The following is a 21,361-nucleotide window of genomic DNA, read 5'->3' on the forward strand; positions in this document are numbered from 1 at the left end:
TCCTTATTATGCAATAACCTGAAAGCTTACATTTGTCCATAAATTGATTTTCAAGACAGTGGTCCAATTTTTGATGGAAAGAAAACTAAAATAGATGCAAGCTTATGTCAATTATGCTAAGTGTTACTTAAGTTCCAACACTACCACCTCAACTAGCAATTTAAAGCCAAATTAAAAAGAAATAATTCACATTCCTCTCTCCAACATCATTTAAATGATAATGAATTTCTTCTTGGGTAATAAGCAGTTAGTTAGTGTTCATATGCTGGAGCCTGGCAAGGAAACCTTTCTTGTGGGCAGCTTTGGAGCCTGTTCTTTTCTTTAAGATGTTCTAATTTAAATGCAGATGTAGACTTCACACTAGTGGGTTTTGTTAAGAAAAATAAAAGTCTTAGCTGTATTAGAAGGAAGTGACAGAGGACTCACACACAACATGCACCATTGGAGTTCTACATTTTATACTATCTCTTTTTCACTGGGCAGGAATGTGTGCAAGCGCTCTGAAATAGGAGATTAAAGCACTAACACCCCCTCCCCCCAGAGGGCTCTTCTGGTTCATGGCTTAGCACAAGTGTTTTGGATTTTAAAGAGGAAAAAACTGGAACTTTCCCCCCCTCCAAGTCATTCTTCATGCATTTCCTTCCCCTTTTTATAGATATGCCTGGTCATTTCCAGTATACATTAAATATTGGTAGCTTTTTCCTGTGTAAATTAGGAAGTCTTCACTTGGGAACTAGACAATGATATGAAATTCTGCTGAGCTAGCATCCCATAAGGCTATTGTCAGAAAGATGACCGTTAAATATGGACAAGCTTCCCACACTAATTTTTTGCAACTCTGTGTTATATGGAGAGGGTTTATGATATTCCCTGCTTAATCCCTCCTCTACAGACACGTTAGTTTTGTTAATGGGCTTTGCAAACAGTTTATTTTCCAACGTATGCAAGCTGAACTAGTGAAATAACTTGTTCTATTTCTTAAACAGTCAGTCCACATCCTGAGTAATTACATCTCCTCAGCCTTTCACCTAACCCCCACCCTCCATCTTTCATAACTGCATTCTAGCATGGAAACATTTGCAGTGGTCTGATTTTATTTAGAAAATAAATCTTCTGAATTTTCTCTTATAATAGGCTGTTGTAACATAATTGGTAAATTGGATTCATTGGTGAAAAACAAACTCTTCAGCCTAATTCATCATTTCCCAAGTAACAGACAATTCCTATCCCTCTCTACTGATCAGCAAGTTATTTTTCTGTCCTGACATGTGAAGTATAATTTATTTACACAACTGCAAAAAAGCTGCTGCAATAAGTAATTTAAGCAGTGGGGAAAGCTGATGAATGACAGCTCCTCTGTGCAAGTGAAGAGGGCTGGAGAAGTCAAAGCTTTCTGTAATAAAAACAAAAAAATATTCCAATATAACCACTGAGCCTCTCAATTAAACTGCAATCAAGGGCTTAGGCAAGTCCGGCATGTTCAGAGCAGTCAGGGCATTAGCATTAATGGCACTATCAACACAACCATCACAATGCAGAAAAAAAATATGTACGTTTAACCAGGTTTTGTTATCACTACTTAAAAAGTAAACTCAAGAAATTCAAAATATTTACAGGGTCAGAGAAGTCACATTTACCACAGCAGGCCACTCAGGGCCAAACAGGTATACCTTTCTCCTTTGCATACAGACCTGCTAAATGCCCTCCACAGATTTTCTTTTATTGCACTTTCAGCTATATAGGCTAACAAACTTCACCTTTGAGTGTTTTTTGGTTTGTTTTTAAAACAAACTGCAAGAGACAAGTCTTAAAATGCCTTTTGCATTAGAAAGCACTGTGGGTCTATAAAGAATAGGAACCAACAGCTTTGGAAAAGTGTATAGCCTCAAGAGTGCCTATAATTACTGCAGCACAGGCAACCAATTATTGAATGACTTACCTTTCCCTTACTGTAAGCATATTACAAAATACCCAGAATGATTAATCCTTGAACTACTACTTCAGACCAAAATCAAAGCCTTCAGATGTCACAATTTTATTTTACCGGATCCCCAAATATCTAATTTGTTTTTAGAGACCAACATACCGAATAGCAAGAACAGCCCAAACAAGCTCTAAGCTGCCAAAACTCAGAGGAGCAATCTAGTACCTGCACTAAAAAAAACTCATAAGTCACCAAGCTGAATCTGATCTACTTGCTAAAACTCAGTCTTTAAAGCATAACTAGAAGTTACTGCATGTACTTATTAGGCAGGAAGTGCATACATAGCTTTAAAGGCACCCTCAACAGCATTAATTTTTAAACAGATATGGAAGTGAGCTAAAGCAGAATTTAAATAGCATCTTTAAAGCTCTCCTAATAAAATGAGTTCTCTTCACAAAAATCACAGTATGAGTTTATAGCAAGAGTAACAATTTCATCTGGATGACTATACATAAAAATCCACAGTGTTACAGAGGCAAAACAGCCTTTACAGTCCTAAGCAAAAAAAGGAAGCCATTGAGTGTTCATAGCATTGGATGTCACGCTAACAGTGGTGGTAGCCACAACAGCAGGGTGCTTTCAGCACGCTGATGGTTAAGGTATGACGCAGGAGAGCTGCATTCACTTCTAAGAGCTCTGTGAGTGCAACTAGTTTAAAACTGGAGGAACAAACACTCACCCACATCCGTAAGCAGAGCAAGTGTTCACACAAGCCTTTTCTAACTCCGTTTGCAGCACCTCTGCTCCTCTGTGGTAGTTTGCAAGTCGGAGAATGCATCAAGGCACGTGTGCTCCTCACAAACACACCTTGAAATGTTCAATATGCCACTGCAATCTTATTTTGCACTACTGGATTTTAAACTGCCTGCCTTACAGCAAACAACAAACAGCATCCAGATTATACTCCCACACAGTCTAAACACATACACAACACTGTACCAAACCACTCGGCGCTAGATGACACACATCTTGCAGCCATTATGAACTCTCAAAACAGCAGAAGTAGCTACAAGACATGGTGCTACACACTGCAGAACCTCTAAAAAAGTTTGAGAGGAAATACACAAAGAGCAATTTAGAAATAATAAAAATAGAAGGTTAATGCTCAAGTGATCAAGACAATTCTGATCCGACAACCTAAGAGACTTCAGTCAATTCCAACTACTGGTCTGTTTGCTAGCAGCAAACACCTGCACAGCTTTCACACTAGTTATGCAAATAGTGTGCAAAATAGTTAAAATAGTGCATTTGCTTTACATCAAGAGACATTTGGGGGTGGAAAATAAGAGCATACGCAACAGGAAACAAAATGAATGCTAGATCTGGAAGACAGGAAGAAAGAAGCAAGGACAATAGGAAAAAAAAAAGTCAGAAAAAGTCAAGACAAAACAATTACGTGGTACACCAGATTAGATTTTTGAAGGCATGCTTTCAGAACACTGCAGACTAACATCAGACACAAACTTGCAGGAGATCAAGAACAAACCAGTTTTTTTATATATATACATACATATCCACACACACTGCCGTGAGTACATTTCCAGTGAATAGCAGATTCAGGTTGCTTTTGTTTGCTTTACAGGCTGCTGACAATCTTCAGAAAGCTTCTCTCACACTTCAAATACTTGAATTCATTTGTTCTTACAAAAGAAAATTAACATTTTTCTTCCACTCCTAACAAGGTGAGAAAATGTCTTAAGTTTATTAATCTCAAATTATTATATACATTGAATGCTATAAATGCACCTTTAGACAAGAATTTATTTAACTGAATTTCAGGCGCAACAAGTAGCACTTAAAGTGATCAGGTTCCAAAAAGCTCACACAACCAGGAAGCCTGACACTGGAATGACAGCATTTAACAGCATCCTTAGCTGAATCACAAGTGCCATTCTTTGTGCAGACATCTCTTGAACTAGTATACAAACCATATGCGCCAACTGCTCTAACGCCTTTCTCTTCTATGACAAATTAGAGAATTGAGAAAGTTACCATGCTCATTACCAGGGCCAGGAAAAGGCTGCCCGATATTTCCCCTTTATGACAAAACAGTAACTGCTGCTTCCTGGGCTGAGTGAAAAGCAAAGGAAGATGTAACGAGACTAGTCGGGTTGTGATTCTGCTTTTATGCTTATGTTTACAAGTCTCACCACAGTTGCTTCCCTGGTAAGCTGTTTATTCATAAACGGTACAATTAGCAATTCCCCAAAGGCTCCCATCACTGCTGTGAGAAAGCAAGCCTCTCTGCAATCCTGGTTTTGAAGTTTGCATCTATCGATTTGGATCTCCCCCGCTCCCTTTTGTCAATTAGTTTGACTAAAAACTGACTGGGATGATTAACTCTCTGGAATTATTTCTCTTTGCTTCTCCCGGAAAAAACAAGGGACCGGAGTTGAGATGTTGGCCTTATGATTGACATAGCTATCATTTACTCATCAGACGTTCCATATTTATGATGGACAGTTCACAGTACACGCACAGTTAACCAGAACAAATACCACAGTTAAATTCTGAAAGGTTTCATATAACCTTTCAGCCTACTTCTTCTGGAGGGAACAGTAAGTGTTCTAGAAAATAACATCAACTCTATTACATGGGAGCAATGCACAAACCCATTTTCAAGACAAATGCTACTTAAAACGTTTTAAGAGTGACCTCCTGCACTGTAAAAATCACTCTGTCTTTAACAATAACCCATGTTCTTAATGTTTCAGAGGGGAATACAAGAAAATTACCAGTTCCAGCAGATGACCTGGAGATTAAAATTAATCAGTTTAATCGATTTATTCACAGTAAAAAGTGCTTTTCATATTGTGGCTCGTTTGATCTGAATGAAGGCTAAAAAAAAATATAATAAAAAAATGCAACTTTCCATTAAGTCACCTCACCTGCAAACCATACCAAGCTAATGAACTCTTTTTATCCCCTTACTTATTACATCCATTATCTTCTATAACATTTTCTGAAAATTTCAGCCAGCAGCATCTCCCAAAACACATTTCTCACCTGCAATGAGCCAGCTGTGCCTGTAGTAAGCACATTCTCCCAAGGCCAGGGGTAAAGCAAATACAGTATTAAATCTATCTTTTGAGTACGCTCATTACATGTAACCCAATTCTTGAAGGCCTCATACATATAACCAAACTTTTAAAGGAAACAAGTGTACCACATGAAGATGCCATATTTACACTCCTCAAACCCCGTCTCAAACAAACTCAAAGAGTAAGTCTTATCATGTCACAAAGAAACGATGCTAAACAATCCAAAAGTCATTCTTCAACACTGACAGTGAAAAAATAAAACAGCATTAACAATGCCTTCTGGAGTCACTACCATAGTCTGTTGTTGGAGCTCAGCATTGCAGAATATGCTACAAAGAGGTCAATATTATAGCAGAAACCTGTGCCAACACTTCTGCCCCCACCCCCCAAGTAATTCAAGCACGTAGTTGCCAGGGCATTAAGCTCATGTTCTCCCCAGAGCAATTATGTCCGGTCACTGAGTGGTTTTCACTTTTTTCCACCTTTTTTTTTTTTTCTTAAATTCAGCACCTACTCCAAAGTCCTGAAGTTGGTTTGAAGTTACAAATGTATGCTCTGTATATCTCTGTCCATCAGACCTGCTGCCAATAGTTAACACAAATACGTAAGATTAACCTTTTCCAGAGCTTCATTCCACTCTTAAATCACCTCGGCTCTCCTTTCCTTAAAGCTGGATGAAGGAAAGCAAGCACCTTTCCAGGTACTGTACAGCACTCATCAAATTCATCCTGTTTTGTTCAAGAGAGCCTTATATTCAGATACAATCACAGTTTCTGCCTCCAACCATCCTTTTCAGTAAGTGCTGTTCACCCTGATGTCCTTTGATCTCAGCTATGCCTCCTGAACAAGATGAAAGAAGAGTTCACGAGTGTGGCACCCTGATCTACCTGAAATATGAAGTTTCCAATGTATGGAAGTTATGGGTGTTTAGTAAGGTGTCTTATTCCCACAAAACAAGGTTACTTCTCCCCATCTCTGAAAATACTCTACGGTTTCTGCTTCCAGGAAAAAAAAAAAAAAAAAAAAAAAAGGTTCTGTAAAGCTCAGAGGCCAATTACAACAAGTTTTATTCTTGATGCCCCTTTTGCTATATAACATAAAATATTCTACTATTTCCTAAAATTGCCAGAAACATCATTCTGAACCTTATCATCCTCTCCCACAAGGCATTCTCTATGTGTGAATGCAAAGGACTGCAAAACTTTTTCACAGCAGACTTTATATTAACCTAGTGTACCCAAACTACACAACAACTAAGGCTATACAGGCTCTGAACACTTACTCTGCTCTCAAATTTCAATATACCCAAGTACAGTTTACTTAAAACTCTACACTTAAATCTCTTCAAAGTCTCTTTTCATGTACAGACAACGTAACAACCAGCAGACATTTGTTCAAGCTCTTGTTCACTAAAGCAAATTTGCATCATAACGAGTTGAAAACATTTCTCCCCATTACCTAGGCTGAGAGTTCTCCTCATACATCCGTTCTTTTCCTTCCTTGAAAAGGCTGATGGTCTGCTTGGTTTTCTTCATCAAGTTCTCCATGAACACGCGGAAGTACTCATTTTCTCCTAGGGTCTCCATCTTCCCCTCGTAGCGTGATAGGATGGTTCGTAGGTGCTGGTAGGTATCAGGTAGCAGATCAAGGATATACGGTGGGCTGTTCTTCAACGCCAGTTTTGGGTTCTGACACAGACGCACCACCTACGGTTAACAAAGAAAATACCATTTTGATAACTTAAAATGGCAAGTAGTGATCAGTTACTGAAATACAATTCAGTGTTACTTACAAACACAATACACTGAAACGTGCACTCCCAATAAACCACATTTGTTGCTTAAGTCCAGATAGGGAGCCCAGTCACTGTAAAAATATCAAGTTTACGGACTGAAGTGCATGCGAACTGACAATACCCTCAACATATATATGATCATATTTCATGAGGCTGCGCTTCACCCCAAGCGCATTTTCAAAGACAAAATTCAAGAAAATCCAATACGGAGTTTGTAAAAGGCAAGGATGTAACTTGCTACATGCATGTGTTATACTTTCTGCCACATTTCAGACTCTGAACGTGCCCACAGGCAGAACTTTACGGGTCTCAAGCTGCCCTGACTTTGGCTGCAAAAGTGACTTTTCACACCAACGCATATATTCGGCACAAATATGCCCACAGAGGAAGTTCCACCGCTACAGGCATCACTGATGTCAGTAAGTGTTCCCAGGCTGAAAGTCTTTTGAAGGCAACAGTGCTAGAAGAATCTATGGATAATGACGACCATCAAGAAAGAACGAATGCAAAGAAAATTTTCATGCAGGAATGTCAACTAAGGTTGGCATAATAGATATGGTAAAAGAAGTCTGGGTAAAAATTTGTCTCACAAGAACTTGTGTCCCTGCTTATTCAACAACTTTGCTTCTAACTTCTGTCACATGAATCTCATAGTAAAACTAGATTCTTCACAAAAATTTCTGTGGGTTTGGGGTTTTTTTGTGGTTTTTTGTTTTTAAAAACATATCCACAGTGATACTAGTAATTAGATTAAATTAGGTTATTAGATTACTTTAACCTCTCTTCCACTTGGCATACAACTAAACAACTCATTTTTCTCCCTTCCAAGCCACATGTTCTCTATTTATTTTTTTAGCAGCAACATCACATATTCTCAAAGTTAAGAACTTGAATCCATCAACTCAAATTTTTGTCATCTATAGTGAATTCACTGGATCATTGACAAAATTTTAGGCACTTTTGCATTGTGTAGTTAAGGCATAAGTCACAAGTGGGATATTCCTGTTCAGAACCCACAAGCAATACGGCTGTTATACCTGTATACAGACAAATCGGGATGCAAGCTGAACTCATTACAGGTCTTAAACATACAGGAATGTAGAGCTTATGTGCCAAAAGCTCATAAGTTTATATGATGGGGAGGATAAAGTAAGCCACTTCACCAATCAACCATACCAAAATTTTCCATTATCTAGACTGAGAGAATGATAGGGAGAGATAATCACAAAGAGGCAATGTGAAAAAAATGTGGTGCACTTTCACTTATAAAAAGGACTGAAACTCTGTAGAGTTGTGAAGCCAGTTTCAGATGAAGTTTACAACCTAAGACCCAGCAGCTGGTATAGTCTTACTGCTGTCTTGCTGGCTAAGGGCTTCTATCTTCAGCGATTACCATCAAACTTGAGAGGAAGGCTGGTACAAAAAGCAGATACAGTGTTTCCTGAAGTTCTCCACTACAATGAATGTTATCCGACTGTTTAATATCAAGTACATAAATGACATCTAAACTAATGACACTGCCAGGTATAAGGGTATTATTATAGGTGTCAAGCAGTGTAGCGCTGCAGAACGCAAAACTTACTGGAAGTGAACAGGAAAAGGTAAAAGACCAATCTAACATCCTTTTGCAGTACATCACTGCCACAAAATCTTGTGAAACCTTCAAGAGGAATTGACTAGTTCCCTACGATGCATACTTAAATACCTACTTCCCTTAAACACTGAAATGCTGATGATAAACAAAGTAACTTGTTTGGAAACAGTGTTTTAGCATCTAATTTTTGCATGCAGGGTATAAGCAAAAAGCAACCTTGTGGAGTTAAGTGACACCTTCAATTATATGTGACTTACAGTACTGCCTCTAATAAGAGCTGACTAAGGCTCAATTTCAGTGAAGGGAAAGCCACGCAGTGTATCAAAACTCAAACAGAAAAATCTGACCGCCATTAAAAGAATTACATGCCTAAAAAAGCCTCTGCAAGAATATGTGGGAAAAACACTACCAAAAATTTCCCTCCGTTTTGAAGAGGCTGCCAAGGATTAGAAGGTCTAGCTAAGGATGGATGGTCAGGCAATGGACTTATCCAATTGATTCTGATGCCTCAACTGCTGCTTCCTTGGAGCCTGTGAACATTGTACAATGAACCATATCAACAAATAGAGTCAACACATTCATCCCCTGAATAAAACTAGTTTCACTATGCAGCATGAATAGGTTCTAAATATGCTCTTCAGACACAGCTGAGCTGTGCTATGGATAGCAAAATCTTTCCTTCAACAAATTGTTTCTTACACAGCATGTTTAAAGCCTTAATAAAAACACGGTCAGCTCTTATGAGGAAGCCACGTTAAGGAAGCACAGAAGTCAGAGTATACATTTCTTTTAGTCATCAGTAACAGAAAAGAGTTTGGCTGTTACCCCTTGAAAACATCCAGCTCTAGAAGAAGCAAACCCACTGTGTTACAGTACTTAAACTTCATTATTAGGAAAATTTCCCCACAGCAGAAGCAAGTACTGCAAAACACTCATTCCCACCGTCTCTATAAAATGTATCCCAGTAAGTGACTTGAAAAGATACCTCAAACCGTTAACAGAAAGACCAAAACTGCTGTGATTTTATTATCAAATGAACTTGTTTACCAAGCAGACCAAAATGAGCGAAGATAAGCATTTAAACAAAGCTACACAACTAGGAACTGCTGCCTCTGGAGCAAACTTGGCTGTTTTATAACACAGCAGCAACAAAACCAGTTGCATTTTGCTTCTCTACGTGTGCACTTGCAGCGTTGTGACAACGTCAAAAGGAATGTTCCCAGCCCTGGGAACAGCCGCCCCTCAGCGAGCTACGCTGCCTTCCACAGGGACAAGCAATGTGGAACGAAATTGAGCAAAAAGCAGCAAATATTTCTGATTAGGTGGATAGCAACAAACACAAGCAACCCAGGTTTTTAAACTACCATCCAAACTCACCCAAGCTGCCTGGCTTATGCTTTGTTCTCACAGAAGCAAGCCTTTTACGGAGACATTTTTGGGTTTTTAGAAACACCAATAAAGCATTTCAAGCTTAGCCTGAAGATTCTAAGAGACTGGCCTGTGAAGAACTCTAAAACTGACTTCACTGATTTTCATTTCCCAAACTCAAGAGGAAAAAATCATCAAAAAGTTGTGTCCCCCCCCTATCATTGCTCCCCCCCACAGTTTTGAAGAAAGAATCTGTTATCTACTAATTCGAGAAAAAAAAATCTCATACAGATTTTCTAGGTCTGGAACTGTCTTTTACCTCAAGATGCCGCAGCTTGCTTAACTGATCTCTGGATTTAAAAGTATTTCTCTTCAGCACCGCTTCACTAGCCTGGCACAAATAAAGGAACTGGGTAACTAGCGTAGAAAGGCAGTGACACTACACGCGGAGTACAGTCACAGGCACAGCGTTTAGATAACCTGAGAAACACAGCAAAAACCGTGAGCTTTTTTTAATACTGCAGTCAGGGAACTTGGTTGGATTAGTAGAATTAAGGAAGAATAATTCAGTAAAAACAAGATACCTTAGCAAATGCACTCATTTAACAATACACAGTATTTCTTAGGAAGGGCAGAGGGTGCTTCTGAATAGAGGACACAAACCTATAAAATCTGTTGGAATGAGTCCAGAGGAGGGCCACGAAGACGGTCAGAGGCTGAAAGAGTGGGGATTGTTCAGCCTGGAGAAGAGAAGGTTCTGAGGAGACCTTATAGCACCTTCCAGTACCCAAAGGGGACCCCAGGAAAGCTGGAGAGGGGCTTCTTACAGGGGCATCTAGCGATAGGACAAGGGGGAATGGCTTTCAAGCGAAAGAGGGTAGATTTTGATTTGATATTAGGAAGAAATTCTTTACCGTGAGGCACTGGAACATGCTGCCCAGCGCTGCTGTGGGTACCCAATCCCTGAAAGTGTTCAAGGCCAGGCTGGACCGGTCATGGAGCAACCTGGTCTACTGGAAGGTGTCCCTGCCCATGGCAGGTGCATTGGGACTGGATGATCATTAAAGGTCCCTTCCAACCCAAACCATTCTACGATTCTATGAAAACTGTGGCCCCTCAAGGCAGACTCAGCAGCTACTGTGTCCTCCAACACACCCCAACCCCCCCCCCCAGCTTCCCTTCCACCCATCCCACCCTCTCGGCTCATTACTTTCCCCGTTTTGCTCATCTCCAGCTCTACCCACGGAAAAGCTCGTGCCAGCCTGTTTGCTGCAGCCATTGATACGGCACCCCATTTCTTATTCTGGAAGAAAGTCCCCAGCACAGACACTACCTACCTACTTGCCTCAGACAGGGGACAGTGCCACACAGTTCCAGGCCTGACAAGCCCCCAGGTGCTACTGTGCCAGGTAACAGATTTCCCCTTCCAGCTCAGACCCCTTCAGTACAGTTTGAAGAGCCATAGTTCTTTTCTTCCTTTAAGAGCTAAACAGCTAACTTATTTAGTGAAATCACATCTCCTTTCATTTTAAGCTAACAGCAAAAGAAAACCTACTCAAACTTCTCTTATCTCCTGCTCAATTTGTATTTAGCCTCTCTTCTACCAACAATGAAGGTGACCTACAATGGCATTTCTCTGTATCAGTTTTAGGAACTGAATGGCATCAGCACACTGTTCAGAGAAGCTTTATCTCAAAGCTTGTCTTCCTCCTCCCTATCTTACTACATGTACCGTAACATTCTTCTGCTACATCCCTTATATCTCATCCCAAGCAGCCCATCACTGCACCACCTATTCTTCAAATACCATCCACAGCAATGAACTCAAGTGGTCTGCATTATCTACTGCCCAGACCACATCTGCAAGAACCAATTCATAATCTCATCCTTTTCTGTAAAAAATACAAGTTGTTTTCAACAGCCAACACATTGTATGTTTTCTTACACCAAGCGCTGCTTCATTTGCTAAAGACAGCGATAAGATAAGCAAGCATGATAAATTAACAGCAGTTCCTCCACTTGAACCAATCCATGCACTTCACTAGGTTCAAGCCACTGCAAGGAAATTGCTGTTTTGCTTTCTGTGCTATTCATCACTGCAGGCTTGCAGGCTCACAAGACATCCGGTAACATGTTTGGCTTCCAAAGACATATTTAACCTCTATTCCATAGATAAACGCGTAAACATAATCTAATTCAGCTGAAGGTGAATATCCTGCTGCACAGTGATGAAAAAGGCTGTTCTATGTCCATGCTACATGTGACCACATGCAACTGTGGGAGGAACAGTTAGTACTGACAAAAATTAGAACTTCAAGTGAAACAAGGTGAAAGACAGGAATACGTCAGGCAGCTTGTGGAGAACATTATTGGGGAAATATCTGCACAAGAATCAACTTGCATTCAAAATTCATCAGTCACATCCGAAAACAGAGATGCACGAATGCTTTGACAACACCAACTAATTACACAGACTAATAAATCAGGTTGTGAAGGCACTGTACGCACACAGATACAGCACACATTTCTGAATCAGATAATCTATTAAACATGCACACAAGTATTTTTATTTGCACCTGTAATTTCATTTACTTGGACCAGCAAACTGATACATTTTCAACACCTTCCACTCATTTAGCCCTTCTCTACACTAGTTTCACCAGCACTGTGTTTGCCCGGCAATTTGCTACCACTGCTAAAAAGATTTTTAATTCAGATATGTTCTCCTAAGTGTGCGTTAAGTACAACTGAAGCCTAACCGAAATTGGAAAGGCTTTTCACAGCCAAATCCTTCCTCCTGTACAAATCGGACTGAACAACTAACTCTTTAAGACTTTAAAAATTAAGCCTACACCTAAGAGCTTTCGCATGCCCCTGCCTACAAGCAAAACCATGAAGTCAGTCTACATCTAAGACAAGTTACTTTAACCTGTGACAAATACCACAGTAGCCCTGGCTTTTCCGTCAGTGATGATATGGTGGAGAGGGTACCTAGCCAAGCTGTGGAAGTATTGCCCCACCAAAACAATCTCACTGCAATTCAAAATGCCAAGGTAATCAAAGCTTTTTTCCAGGCCAGCCTTCTCCTCTGAAGAGACCAGGTTATGAGGCCAAACACAGGTTGACATTCACACCTGTATCACATGCACAAGAACCAAGATGTGCATTCTTACAAGTTGTATCTGCGAGAAACTTATTTCCAGGAGGATCACGTTTCCATGCTCCAGCTACCTTTCCCACATTAGCACTCACGCTTGCCCTCAATGTTTGCAAGAAAGCCACTGGCACTTCTCAAAAGACTTTTTTCTTTATCCCAGTCTCTCTCTGTAGAAGGTGATCAAAGCTCATCACAAGCACAGCAAGGCGCAACTATAAACCATGTCTTTTGTTGAGCCAGCCAACACAAAGTGATTTCTTGGCATGAACATAATTTAATATGTCTTTAAAAAAAGTCATCTACTCTGCCTGCTTTAGCATTTACTGCAGGAGATTCAGGCACTGCATGGATAAACAATGCAGCGAAAAGAGAAAGGAAAGTTGAAATGCATAAGCCTGCAGGGCAATTGGATGAGGTATGCCCATCGGCCCTGTTTGCTCTGCTCCCAGAGGGGGAAAAAAGGTGGCAAGGTGACACTCCCCAAGGACTGCAGGCAACTTCGGTGATGCTCTTACTCTGCACTACTTTTAGGACCCTGAACCAACATTATAAAATACGATGCACATTTTTGACTCCAACATGTCAAGCCTAGCCTCAGTTCTCAGGGATGAACAGTAATAACATCAGAGAATCAATCAAAATCCCAGGAAAAATGTTAGAACATTTTTATTTTATGCCCACTTCTGGATACCTATGCTCACTTACTGGGTCTTTCTATAAATAACACTAGCATTCGCCAACAACTCACCAAGTTTTCGGAAAACAATGGATTTACCAACACACCTAGCCAGGCTAGTAAATGAATTGCCATACGGCATCACACCATCAGGCCAAAAGGTCTGGTGTCCTGCCCCCAGCAATAGCCATTTCCTGGCATTTTACAAGGTGGAGGAGGGGAGAGTCTTAATGACCCCCGAGTGCAATGCCCTTACGCTGGGACTGGGAGATGCCTTTCCCGTTCCCGCACCACAGGCTTCTGTTGTTTAACATCACATTTCATACTCCCTGTCTTCACGTAACCAGGTGCATTTACTGCAGAGGGTTTTATCCAGACTTCCATGTTTTTTACCAGGCTCCCAGTTTTAAGGGAGAAGCTTTGTGCTGTGCTTGGTAGCGTGTCCCTGTTCATTCACAAAAGAATAATGTGAACTGCCACAAAGCAGATGCTCAGCCTCACCACCCAGCACCCGCATGCCAGGCTCTATCGCAGGCCGAGGCTCACCCTCAGTGGAGCAAATCCTAGGTTGCTCCCTCACGCAGTTACTCGCAGGTCAGACCTAGTGCCGACACCACCAAGATGCACCTGCAGCCCCCCACCAGGCCCCACCCGTACCCAGCCTCTCCCCCCACCCAGCACCACCAGTATCCACCCCAGAGTCTGCAAGGATACGACGGTACAAATCCCAGCGCCTCTTCAGCAGGTCTGCATCCTCCGTCCCAAATTTTCCCCATCCTTCTCCAGCCGGCTCCCCCCCAGCCCTACACACAGCTCATCCCCTGCAGAGCTGCCCTTCTCCCCACCTTTGCAGCCCACCCCACCTCTTCACTAGCCCCCCCAGAGCCTCACACGCCATCCTGCACCCACACAGCTCTCACCCCCCAAAAAAACGTTTCCCCCCAGCCACACCCCGAGCCATACCGCTCCCTCCCGCGGCCAGCCCCCCAAAACCCAGGCTCTGCCCCCGCCCCCCCCGGGCTCCCTCTGCGCCCAGAGCTCCCCCACCGCCCCACACCGTTGGGTCCAGCCCTACCTCAGCCCCGCACAGCCCGATCCCTCACTGCCCTAACCCCCCCCGAAGCGCTTCAGCCCGGGACCCCCGGCCCCACCTCACCCCACGGGGCCCGCCCCCGCCCCACAGCCCTCCCTGCCGCCCGGGGCGGCCCGACGCCCCCGCCGGGCCCACCTTGTCCATGAGCTTCCAGCACTTCTCCACCATCTTCTTGTCCACGGCGCCGGGCTGGTGCGGGCCGAGGTGGTGGTGGTGCGGCTGGAAGGCGTCCTTCATGAGCCCGATCAGCCCGCCGGGGCCCTTCTTCAGCGGCGCCGACATGAGGGCGGCGCGGGGGCGGGGGGGCGGCCGTCAGCGCACCCACACCCGCGCCCGGCCCGTCGCCCCCGTCCGGCACCGGGCCGCGGCCCTGCAGGGCAACCGGGCGTGGGGGCGCTCCCGCGGGCCGAGCCGGGCCGGGCCGGGCAGGCGGCGACAGCGGGAGCCGCGGGCGGTGGCGGCGGCAGCGGCGGGGGCGCCCGGCTCCAGCGCGGCTCCACCCTCCGCCCCGGCCACGCCGCTCGCCGATTGGTGGGCAGCCCCCCCCCCGCGCGCCAGGGACTTCCCCCTCCGCCGGGGAGGAGCCGGCGCCGATTGGCGGGCGCCAGCGCCCCGCGGGGGGAGAGGGCCGAGCGACGGGCCCGCCCGCCAGGCCCCGCCCCGCTGCTGTGAGGCATGCGCGTTGCGCGGCGAGGGCGGCGCGGCGGCCATGTTTGGTGCGGGCGGGCGGGGCGCGGTCGCCATGGGAACGGGCGAGGGCCACACCGCCGGCGGGACAGAGCCGAGCCCGCGGCTGCCTTCCCGGGGGCCGCCTCGCCCGTTTCGGAGGTTGCAAAACAGCGTCGCTTCCCCTTTCCAGCAGCCGGCTTCCCTTTTCCGCCAACGGCCCCGCGTCCAGCCCCAACACGGGGGCGCGGCCCCGGGCGCCGGGCGGGCAAAACGTCCTGAGGCGGCTTCGCTCGGCCCGGTGGCGGGAGGGCGGGAGCCAGCCCCGGCCTGCTGGGGGGCACGGCCGGCCGCGGGGCGCGGAACCGGCCAGGGGCAGAGCTGGGAGCGGTTGGAAGGCACCAGCCCTTGGCTTTGGGGTGGCCTCCTCCATGGCTTTGGGGCGGCCTCCCCGGGTGAAGGCCGCTGCCCGTTACCGGCAGCCCAGCCCCAGCAGCTCCCCTGAGTGGAAGCACACGTGGACTAGGCCAGTGGAGGGTGGACAGAACAACAGGGAGAGAAAAGGAGATGAGGGAGTGCGTCAGCAGAGTTCACAACACCAAACTTTCAAAATTCCCATGGGCTGGAAATTAAGTTCAGTCCTGTTTCTTACAGATCCTCTTTTCAGCTCCTTTCCCAGGCAGAAGAGCACTTCCCTTGTGAGCAAACAGCCGTGGCTGGTACAGCACAGCGTCAGTCTCACAACACAGGCTTCAAGGAGGAAAGAAGACAAAAAAAAACCCCCAGAAAATACAGCAGCTTGGCCAGCCTGACTCTAGGCTCAGGCCTGGAGGTTGGACAGCACAGCCCCAGCCTCTGGGGAGCTGGGGTCCAGACTGGAGGTGAACCCCACGACAGAGCTCACCCTTTTGCTTCCCTGCGGCACTCATGCACCCACTCTCGCACTGGAGCTGGGACCCCAGGGGTGCCAGCTGTGCAACACCGCTGCTCTGGTACACTACCTGCCACAGGAGGGACGTGCCATGCTGTTGCTGCTTCTTCTCAGCCCCTGTTAGCCAGGGCATGGCCGGAGGGCTCTGTGCTCAGGCTGTGGTGCTGCCTACATGGAGGCTGTACGTGCCATTCCTCTCCTCCCATCCCTGCCCTGGCAGCACGCACATGTCGTACATCAGCCTGCTTGTATCACAGCAAAGCGCTGCAGCCCTCACCACCCTGGCTCCAGTGCCGCTTTCTTCCACGAGTCTCTGCCCAGGACCAGGGCTGTCTGTCGGTTGGTGGTTTGAGATGAGTTCCTGCATAGCACATGGCTTGCTGAGGTGTCAGATGAGCAGGACAGCGGGAAGCAGCATGCAGCACTGGATACAGCAAGGGAGCCCTGCATAGATTGGTTATAAAACTCTCTGTCTTGATTTTACTGCCTTTGGTAAAGCTTGGTAAATATTTCTGGGACAGGCAACTCCTTGTCTGGCTTTAATTACCTGGGCAAATTTTCCTAAGGATTATATTGACCTCAAATATGTCAACATTTATTGAGGCCGTGTTCCTGAGGCTTTTCCCATTAGATGCTAATGGATTCTGGCTAATAGTCAAGCCGGATTGACCACCGGAGGGTGCCCTGGCCAGCTCCGGGATACCACAAATACCTGGGGAGAGGGCTGGGGAGGGTTACACCAGCTTTGTGGAGCCAAATATAAAAATCACCATGGCCCCAATCCAAAGAGATCAGGGAACATGCTTGAGCAATTGCATTCCTAACTATCTGCTTCTCTGGGCATGATTCACTCCAAGTTACAGCTGTATTTACGTGTGAGACTTCAAGCAAAGGTTGCTTTCGCTTGGGACTGTTCCCTCCCCACGGGAAAGAGGAGTTCAGCATCCCTCTGCAGGGTTCCCGTTTGCTTCTGTCCCTTGGGCCCCTGCCGGGGCCATGCTCAGCACTACGGTTGCTCACACCACTGTGCCAGAAAGCCAAGTCATGCTGATTGTTTTGAAATCGCTTCCCTCCAGCCTGGCGTCTGGCAGCTGAGAGTGCGTCTGGGTGCCTGGGTGCCTCTGGCCACCCGTGTGTGTGTCTCGTGGCTGGGAGTGAGAGCAGTGTCTACATCCCCTCCTGGTCATGCCACCCAAGGCTGGGCATAAGTGGGTGATCCCCTTCCCTTCTGCGTGCCCCACGCTGCCTGTCAGCCCACACACACACACTGGTGCCCCTCTGATTGCTCAGCTCTGGGTGGCTGGGCAGTGGTTTCAGATGCACACGCGTATGTATGCATGAGGTGCACGCCAGCTGCTGTGCCTGCACACCTACACAGGGCAACAGCCCCCACTGTCACCCGTGGCCCAGGTCTGGTTCCCCTGGCTCTCCCCTCGCAGCCTGCCACCCTGCCAGCTCCTCCGGCAGGACCGTGTGTGCTGGGCGTCCCTGGGTTGCCCTGGCAGCGGCTAGCCCTGCAGCCTCCCCACGCACCAGCTCCCTGCTCCTGCTGCCCCTGCTGCACAAGGTCCTGCTGCAGAACTGCAGTGCACTCGGGAATCTCCTGCTCATTCCCAGGTGTTTGGGGTTAATTGCGTCCTGAGCAGAAGCAGCAGTTGGACATCCTCTCCCTTCCTTCTCTCATTTTATAAAGACGATCCAAATCCAGCTACAGTCCCCAGAGGTGCTCAGCCGCTGCAAGGCGGAGGCGGGTTTTGGGCCAGATAACAACCTGCCTTCGTTGCAGAGTTGCTGCAACAGCAGGGGTTAGCTCGAAGGCAGCTGCTGCATCCTGAGGGACTGAGGTCCGTGCTAGCAGCCAGGACAGGTGCTGGCAGGACAGCTACCCTGGTGGAGGCACGGCAGCTCCATGTGTCTGGGTCTCGCTTCCCGGGGAAGGAGAGACCTTATTCCTCCACGTGCCGGGAAGAGCCCCCTGCCTCCCCTTTTTTCTCCCCACAAAGCCGTGTGTGATCACCGCTTGCTGAGAAGGAGCACTGGTATCACTTTGCAGGAGGATACCTCTGAAAAGCAAAGGGAAACAGAGAAAAGGAGTGAAGCAGCGGCAGCTTCCCGGCCCCAGCAAGGGCAGGCATTGTTGGGGCTGCCAGAAGTGGGAGCTGGGAGCACTGGGGCGAAGGATTGTGCTGGGGCCACATGGCACAGCCTGGCTGTGGCTCTTGCATCTCCCCCAGCCCTGCTCGCCCTGTGCCAGGGCAGCAGCACAGTTGTGCCTGATGAGATACAGGAGGTAGGGGGGGTCCAGGGCCCTGCCCCAAGGACCCTGCACCCCACTGCACCCTCCAGCCTGGCAGGATCCTGGGGGAGGCCAAAGAGAGCTTCTCTGCCAGGCCCCAGCCATTCGTACATGCCTCTGGAAGTGCAAGCATGTGCCAGACTGGAAAAGTATTTGGAGTGGGGTTTTGGACGAGGTCGCCAAGCCTCTATGCACCATGACTACTGCCCCACCTTCACTGCAAAATCCCAGCCCTCAGTCCCAAATGAGCATGCATCTCTCCAGGGCAGCCGCTTCAAGTAAAACCGGCTGCACCTCGACTCTCTGTCTGACAGATGTCTGCACAAATACTGCCCTGGTGCTGGCGTTGGAGCTGGAGGTGTGTCCCAGCCAAGTTTTCCTGGGGCAAACATGCCAAGGCAAGCTTCCCCTGGGCCATTTGACAGCCCTGGGTGTCCCTGGGCCAAGCCCCTTTACAGAGCTGCTCCTGACTCTGCCCCTTCCTTCTTCCCTCTGGCTGCAGAAAGCCAAGCTGGTACAGGAAAGCAGCACTGGAGGTTGACAGGCCAGAAGAGCACCTGGATAAGGTCAGGAGGAGCCAGGGGCTGGGGTAAGGGATGCCTGCTGCCCTGCTTGTACTTCCTAGGGCCCAGCCCTTCCCCGTGGCAAGTCACACCAGAAGATGACACACGGCCTCCCTTGCACATGGGCTCCGGCCACAGGGGCTGCCTGTGCTGTCCTAAAGGTCCCTGGTGTGTGGGGCAGCAGCTGCTGCAGGGAGAGCAGAGAAAGAGAGGAGCAATGATGAAAGGTGGGAGGGAACAGGGATGCTGTGGTGCCCCCCCCCCCCGGGAAATGCTTCCCCAGCACCGTGCTGGGCTGAAGCGAAGGGGAGGTTTCGTGCTCTGCGATTCACCCTGGTTCAAGCAGGACTTGGGGCCAGGCGTGGGCTGAGGAGATGGCCACATCGCCCTGGCTTTGGGAGCAGAGAAACACTGCGGGGCAAAGGTACCGAGGAGGTACTGGGCAGGGAGTAGGCACCCAGAACGGTTTGGATGGTGCCCTTTGTCTGCCTGTGCTCAGGCCAGGGTCATGGTGTGGGTCACCTGTCTGGAAGCACGCTGTCCCCGCAGCAGTCCTGGGCACCTCTGGCTCACAGCTCCCTGGGGGACCATGACCTGGCAGGCTGAGAACGATGTGGACCTGGAGCAGGCATGGGAAGACAAGCGAGACGTTCATGAAGGTGAGGGCAGAGGTGGGAAGGGGCGGTGGGACAGATGCAGGGACCCCACGTCTTGGTGCTGCTGGGGGAAGCCAGCGCACTTACCCCACCTGTCAGCCCCAGCACCCCCCCAGGCCAGTCCTGCCTCCTCCCGTGCTGCCAGCGTGCGAAGGCTCTGGGCACGGGCTCCTTGCACCCCAGGTGCCTGTACTTGGCACAGGCAGAGGAGATCACAGAGGCAGAGACTTCCCCGCCTGCAGAAGTCGTTGCCTCGCCATTTCTGTTAGTGCTCAAGAAGGGGCTGATTTTAGCAGAGGTTTGTGGTCTTTGCCACATGCAAAACTCCGCGCTCATTTTCACTCTCCCACACTCAACAGAGAGGTAAAACTTTCCCTCCAGGGCTCCCTTCTGCCCCCCCCACCGGCATTGTCACAGCCCTGCCAGGCAGGTACGCGCATGGCTGCTTCTGATGCTTCACCCCGTGAGGAGAGCCCTCAGATCAGGCTCCTGGTCACAGGTGCTGGGATCGGAGCACAGGGACCGCCTGCTTGTCCCTCCTGTAGTCATGACGTTTGTCCCCTTCCCCCTTCCCTGGCTCCCAGAAATGACTTGGCAGTACCAGGAGCTGCAGAAGCAGGTAGCAGCCCACAGCCAGCGCTTGGAAGCGAAGGTGAAGAGCCTGCAGGAGCAGCTTGGTGTGGCACGTCTGCCCCTTGCCAGCGGGTGGGCACAGGGTTCTCCCCAAGACAGCAAAGTGTACTTGGGGGAGCGAGGGGAGGTAGGAGCCATTCACTCTGTGCTGTCAGTACGGCAGCAGCTGAAGGCAAAGTCTGACCCTGTTCGCAGTGCACCCCCAGTCTTGGGAGGTGCTGCCTGCAGAGGGGATGCGGTGATCCCACTCGTCCCCAAGTCCTCTGCCACCCTGGGGATGAGGGTGACTAGGCAGGGCCTGTGCCAGCCACTGCCTGCAGCCCCCCATGCATTGGTCATGCAGCGTCAGGCTCCTGTGCCCATGTGCTTGGTGTCCCCTACCTCTGTCCTGACAGCCGCCAGGCTCCGGGAGAGCCAGCAGACCCAGGAGATGCCACCTAGGCATTAGCGCAGAGGGACAGGACCATTGCCAGCTGCAGGGCAGGCTGGATGCCGTGGACATGGAGTATGAGATCCTCCACGTGAGTGGCGATGTGGCTGTGGCTGGCTCCCCCAGCAGCAAGGTCCCCCCTCCTCACTATCCTCTTTCCCACCAAGGTAGCCTGGACCTTGTGCTGGCCAAGATGGCAGAGGCCAGCCAGCACTGGGAAGAAGTAGGAACAGCCGTTGCCATAGAGTACAAGGAGCTCCTGAAGGAGTTCGGTCTCAGCCCCCTGGGGATACAGTGCCCTGGGGCTCCCAGGACAGGCCAGGCTCTCAGCCCCTACCTCCCTGTCAGCACACCTGGAGAGCTTCCCACATCCACTTCCCAGCGCCCCAGCTACCCGCGCTGGGTAAGAGAAGGCGGGTCCTGTCTGCCCCTGGGATGCCCTGCTGTGTCACAGTCCTCTCCATAATGTTACCCACGG

At 48.1% G+C, this 21,361-nt stretch overlaps 2 protein-coding genes across 3 annotated transcripts in view; one reads left to right on the forward strand and one right to left on the reverse strand.

Annotated features, from left to right (window-relative positions):
• Positions 1 to 15,233, reverse strand: part of CBL (Cbl proto-oncogene) — a 45,293-nt gene extending 30,060 nt beyond the window's left edge. The window contains exons 1-2 of one of the 2 annotated variants that reach the window (XM_055695909.1): positions 14,844 to 15,233; positions 6,484 to 6,731 (exon numbers count right to left, since the gene is read on the reverse strand). In XM_055695909.1, coding sequence (XP_055551884.1) covers positions 6,484 to 6,731; positions 14,844 to 14,990 — 395 coding nt within the window. In that variant the 5' untranslated portion in view covers positions 14,991 to 15,233. The other variant, XM_055695910.1, reaches the window with a different exon arrangement.
• Positions 15,234 to 15,809: 576 nt separating this feature from the next.
• Positions 15,810 to 21,349, forward strand: LOC102058897 (coiled-coil domain-containing protein 153). Its single transcript, XM_055695914.1, is given in 5 exon segments — positions 15,810 to 20,497; positions 20,849 to 20,881; positions 20,884 to 20,919; positions 20,922 to 20,978; positions 21,051 to 21,349. Coding segments are annotated over 5 exon segments (651 nt in total). The 5' UTR covers positions 15,810 to 20,271.
• The last annotated feature ends 12 nt before the right edge of the window (positions 21,350 to 21,361 follow it).

Source organism: Falco cherrug, chromosome 17 (genome assembly GCF_023634085.1).
Source record: "Falco cherrug isolate bFalChe1 chromosome 17, bFalChe1.pri, whole genome shotgun sequence".
Lineage (NCBI taxonomy): Eukaryota > Metazoa > Chordata > Aves > Falconiformes > Falconidae > Falco > Falco cherrug.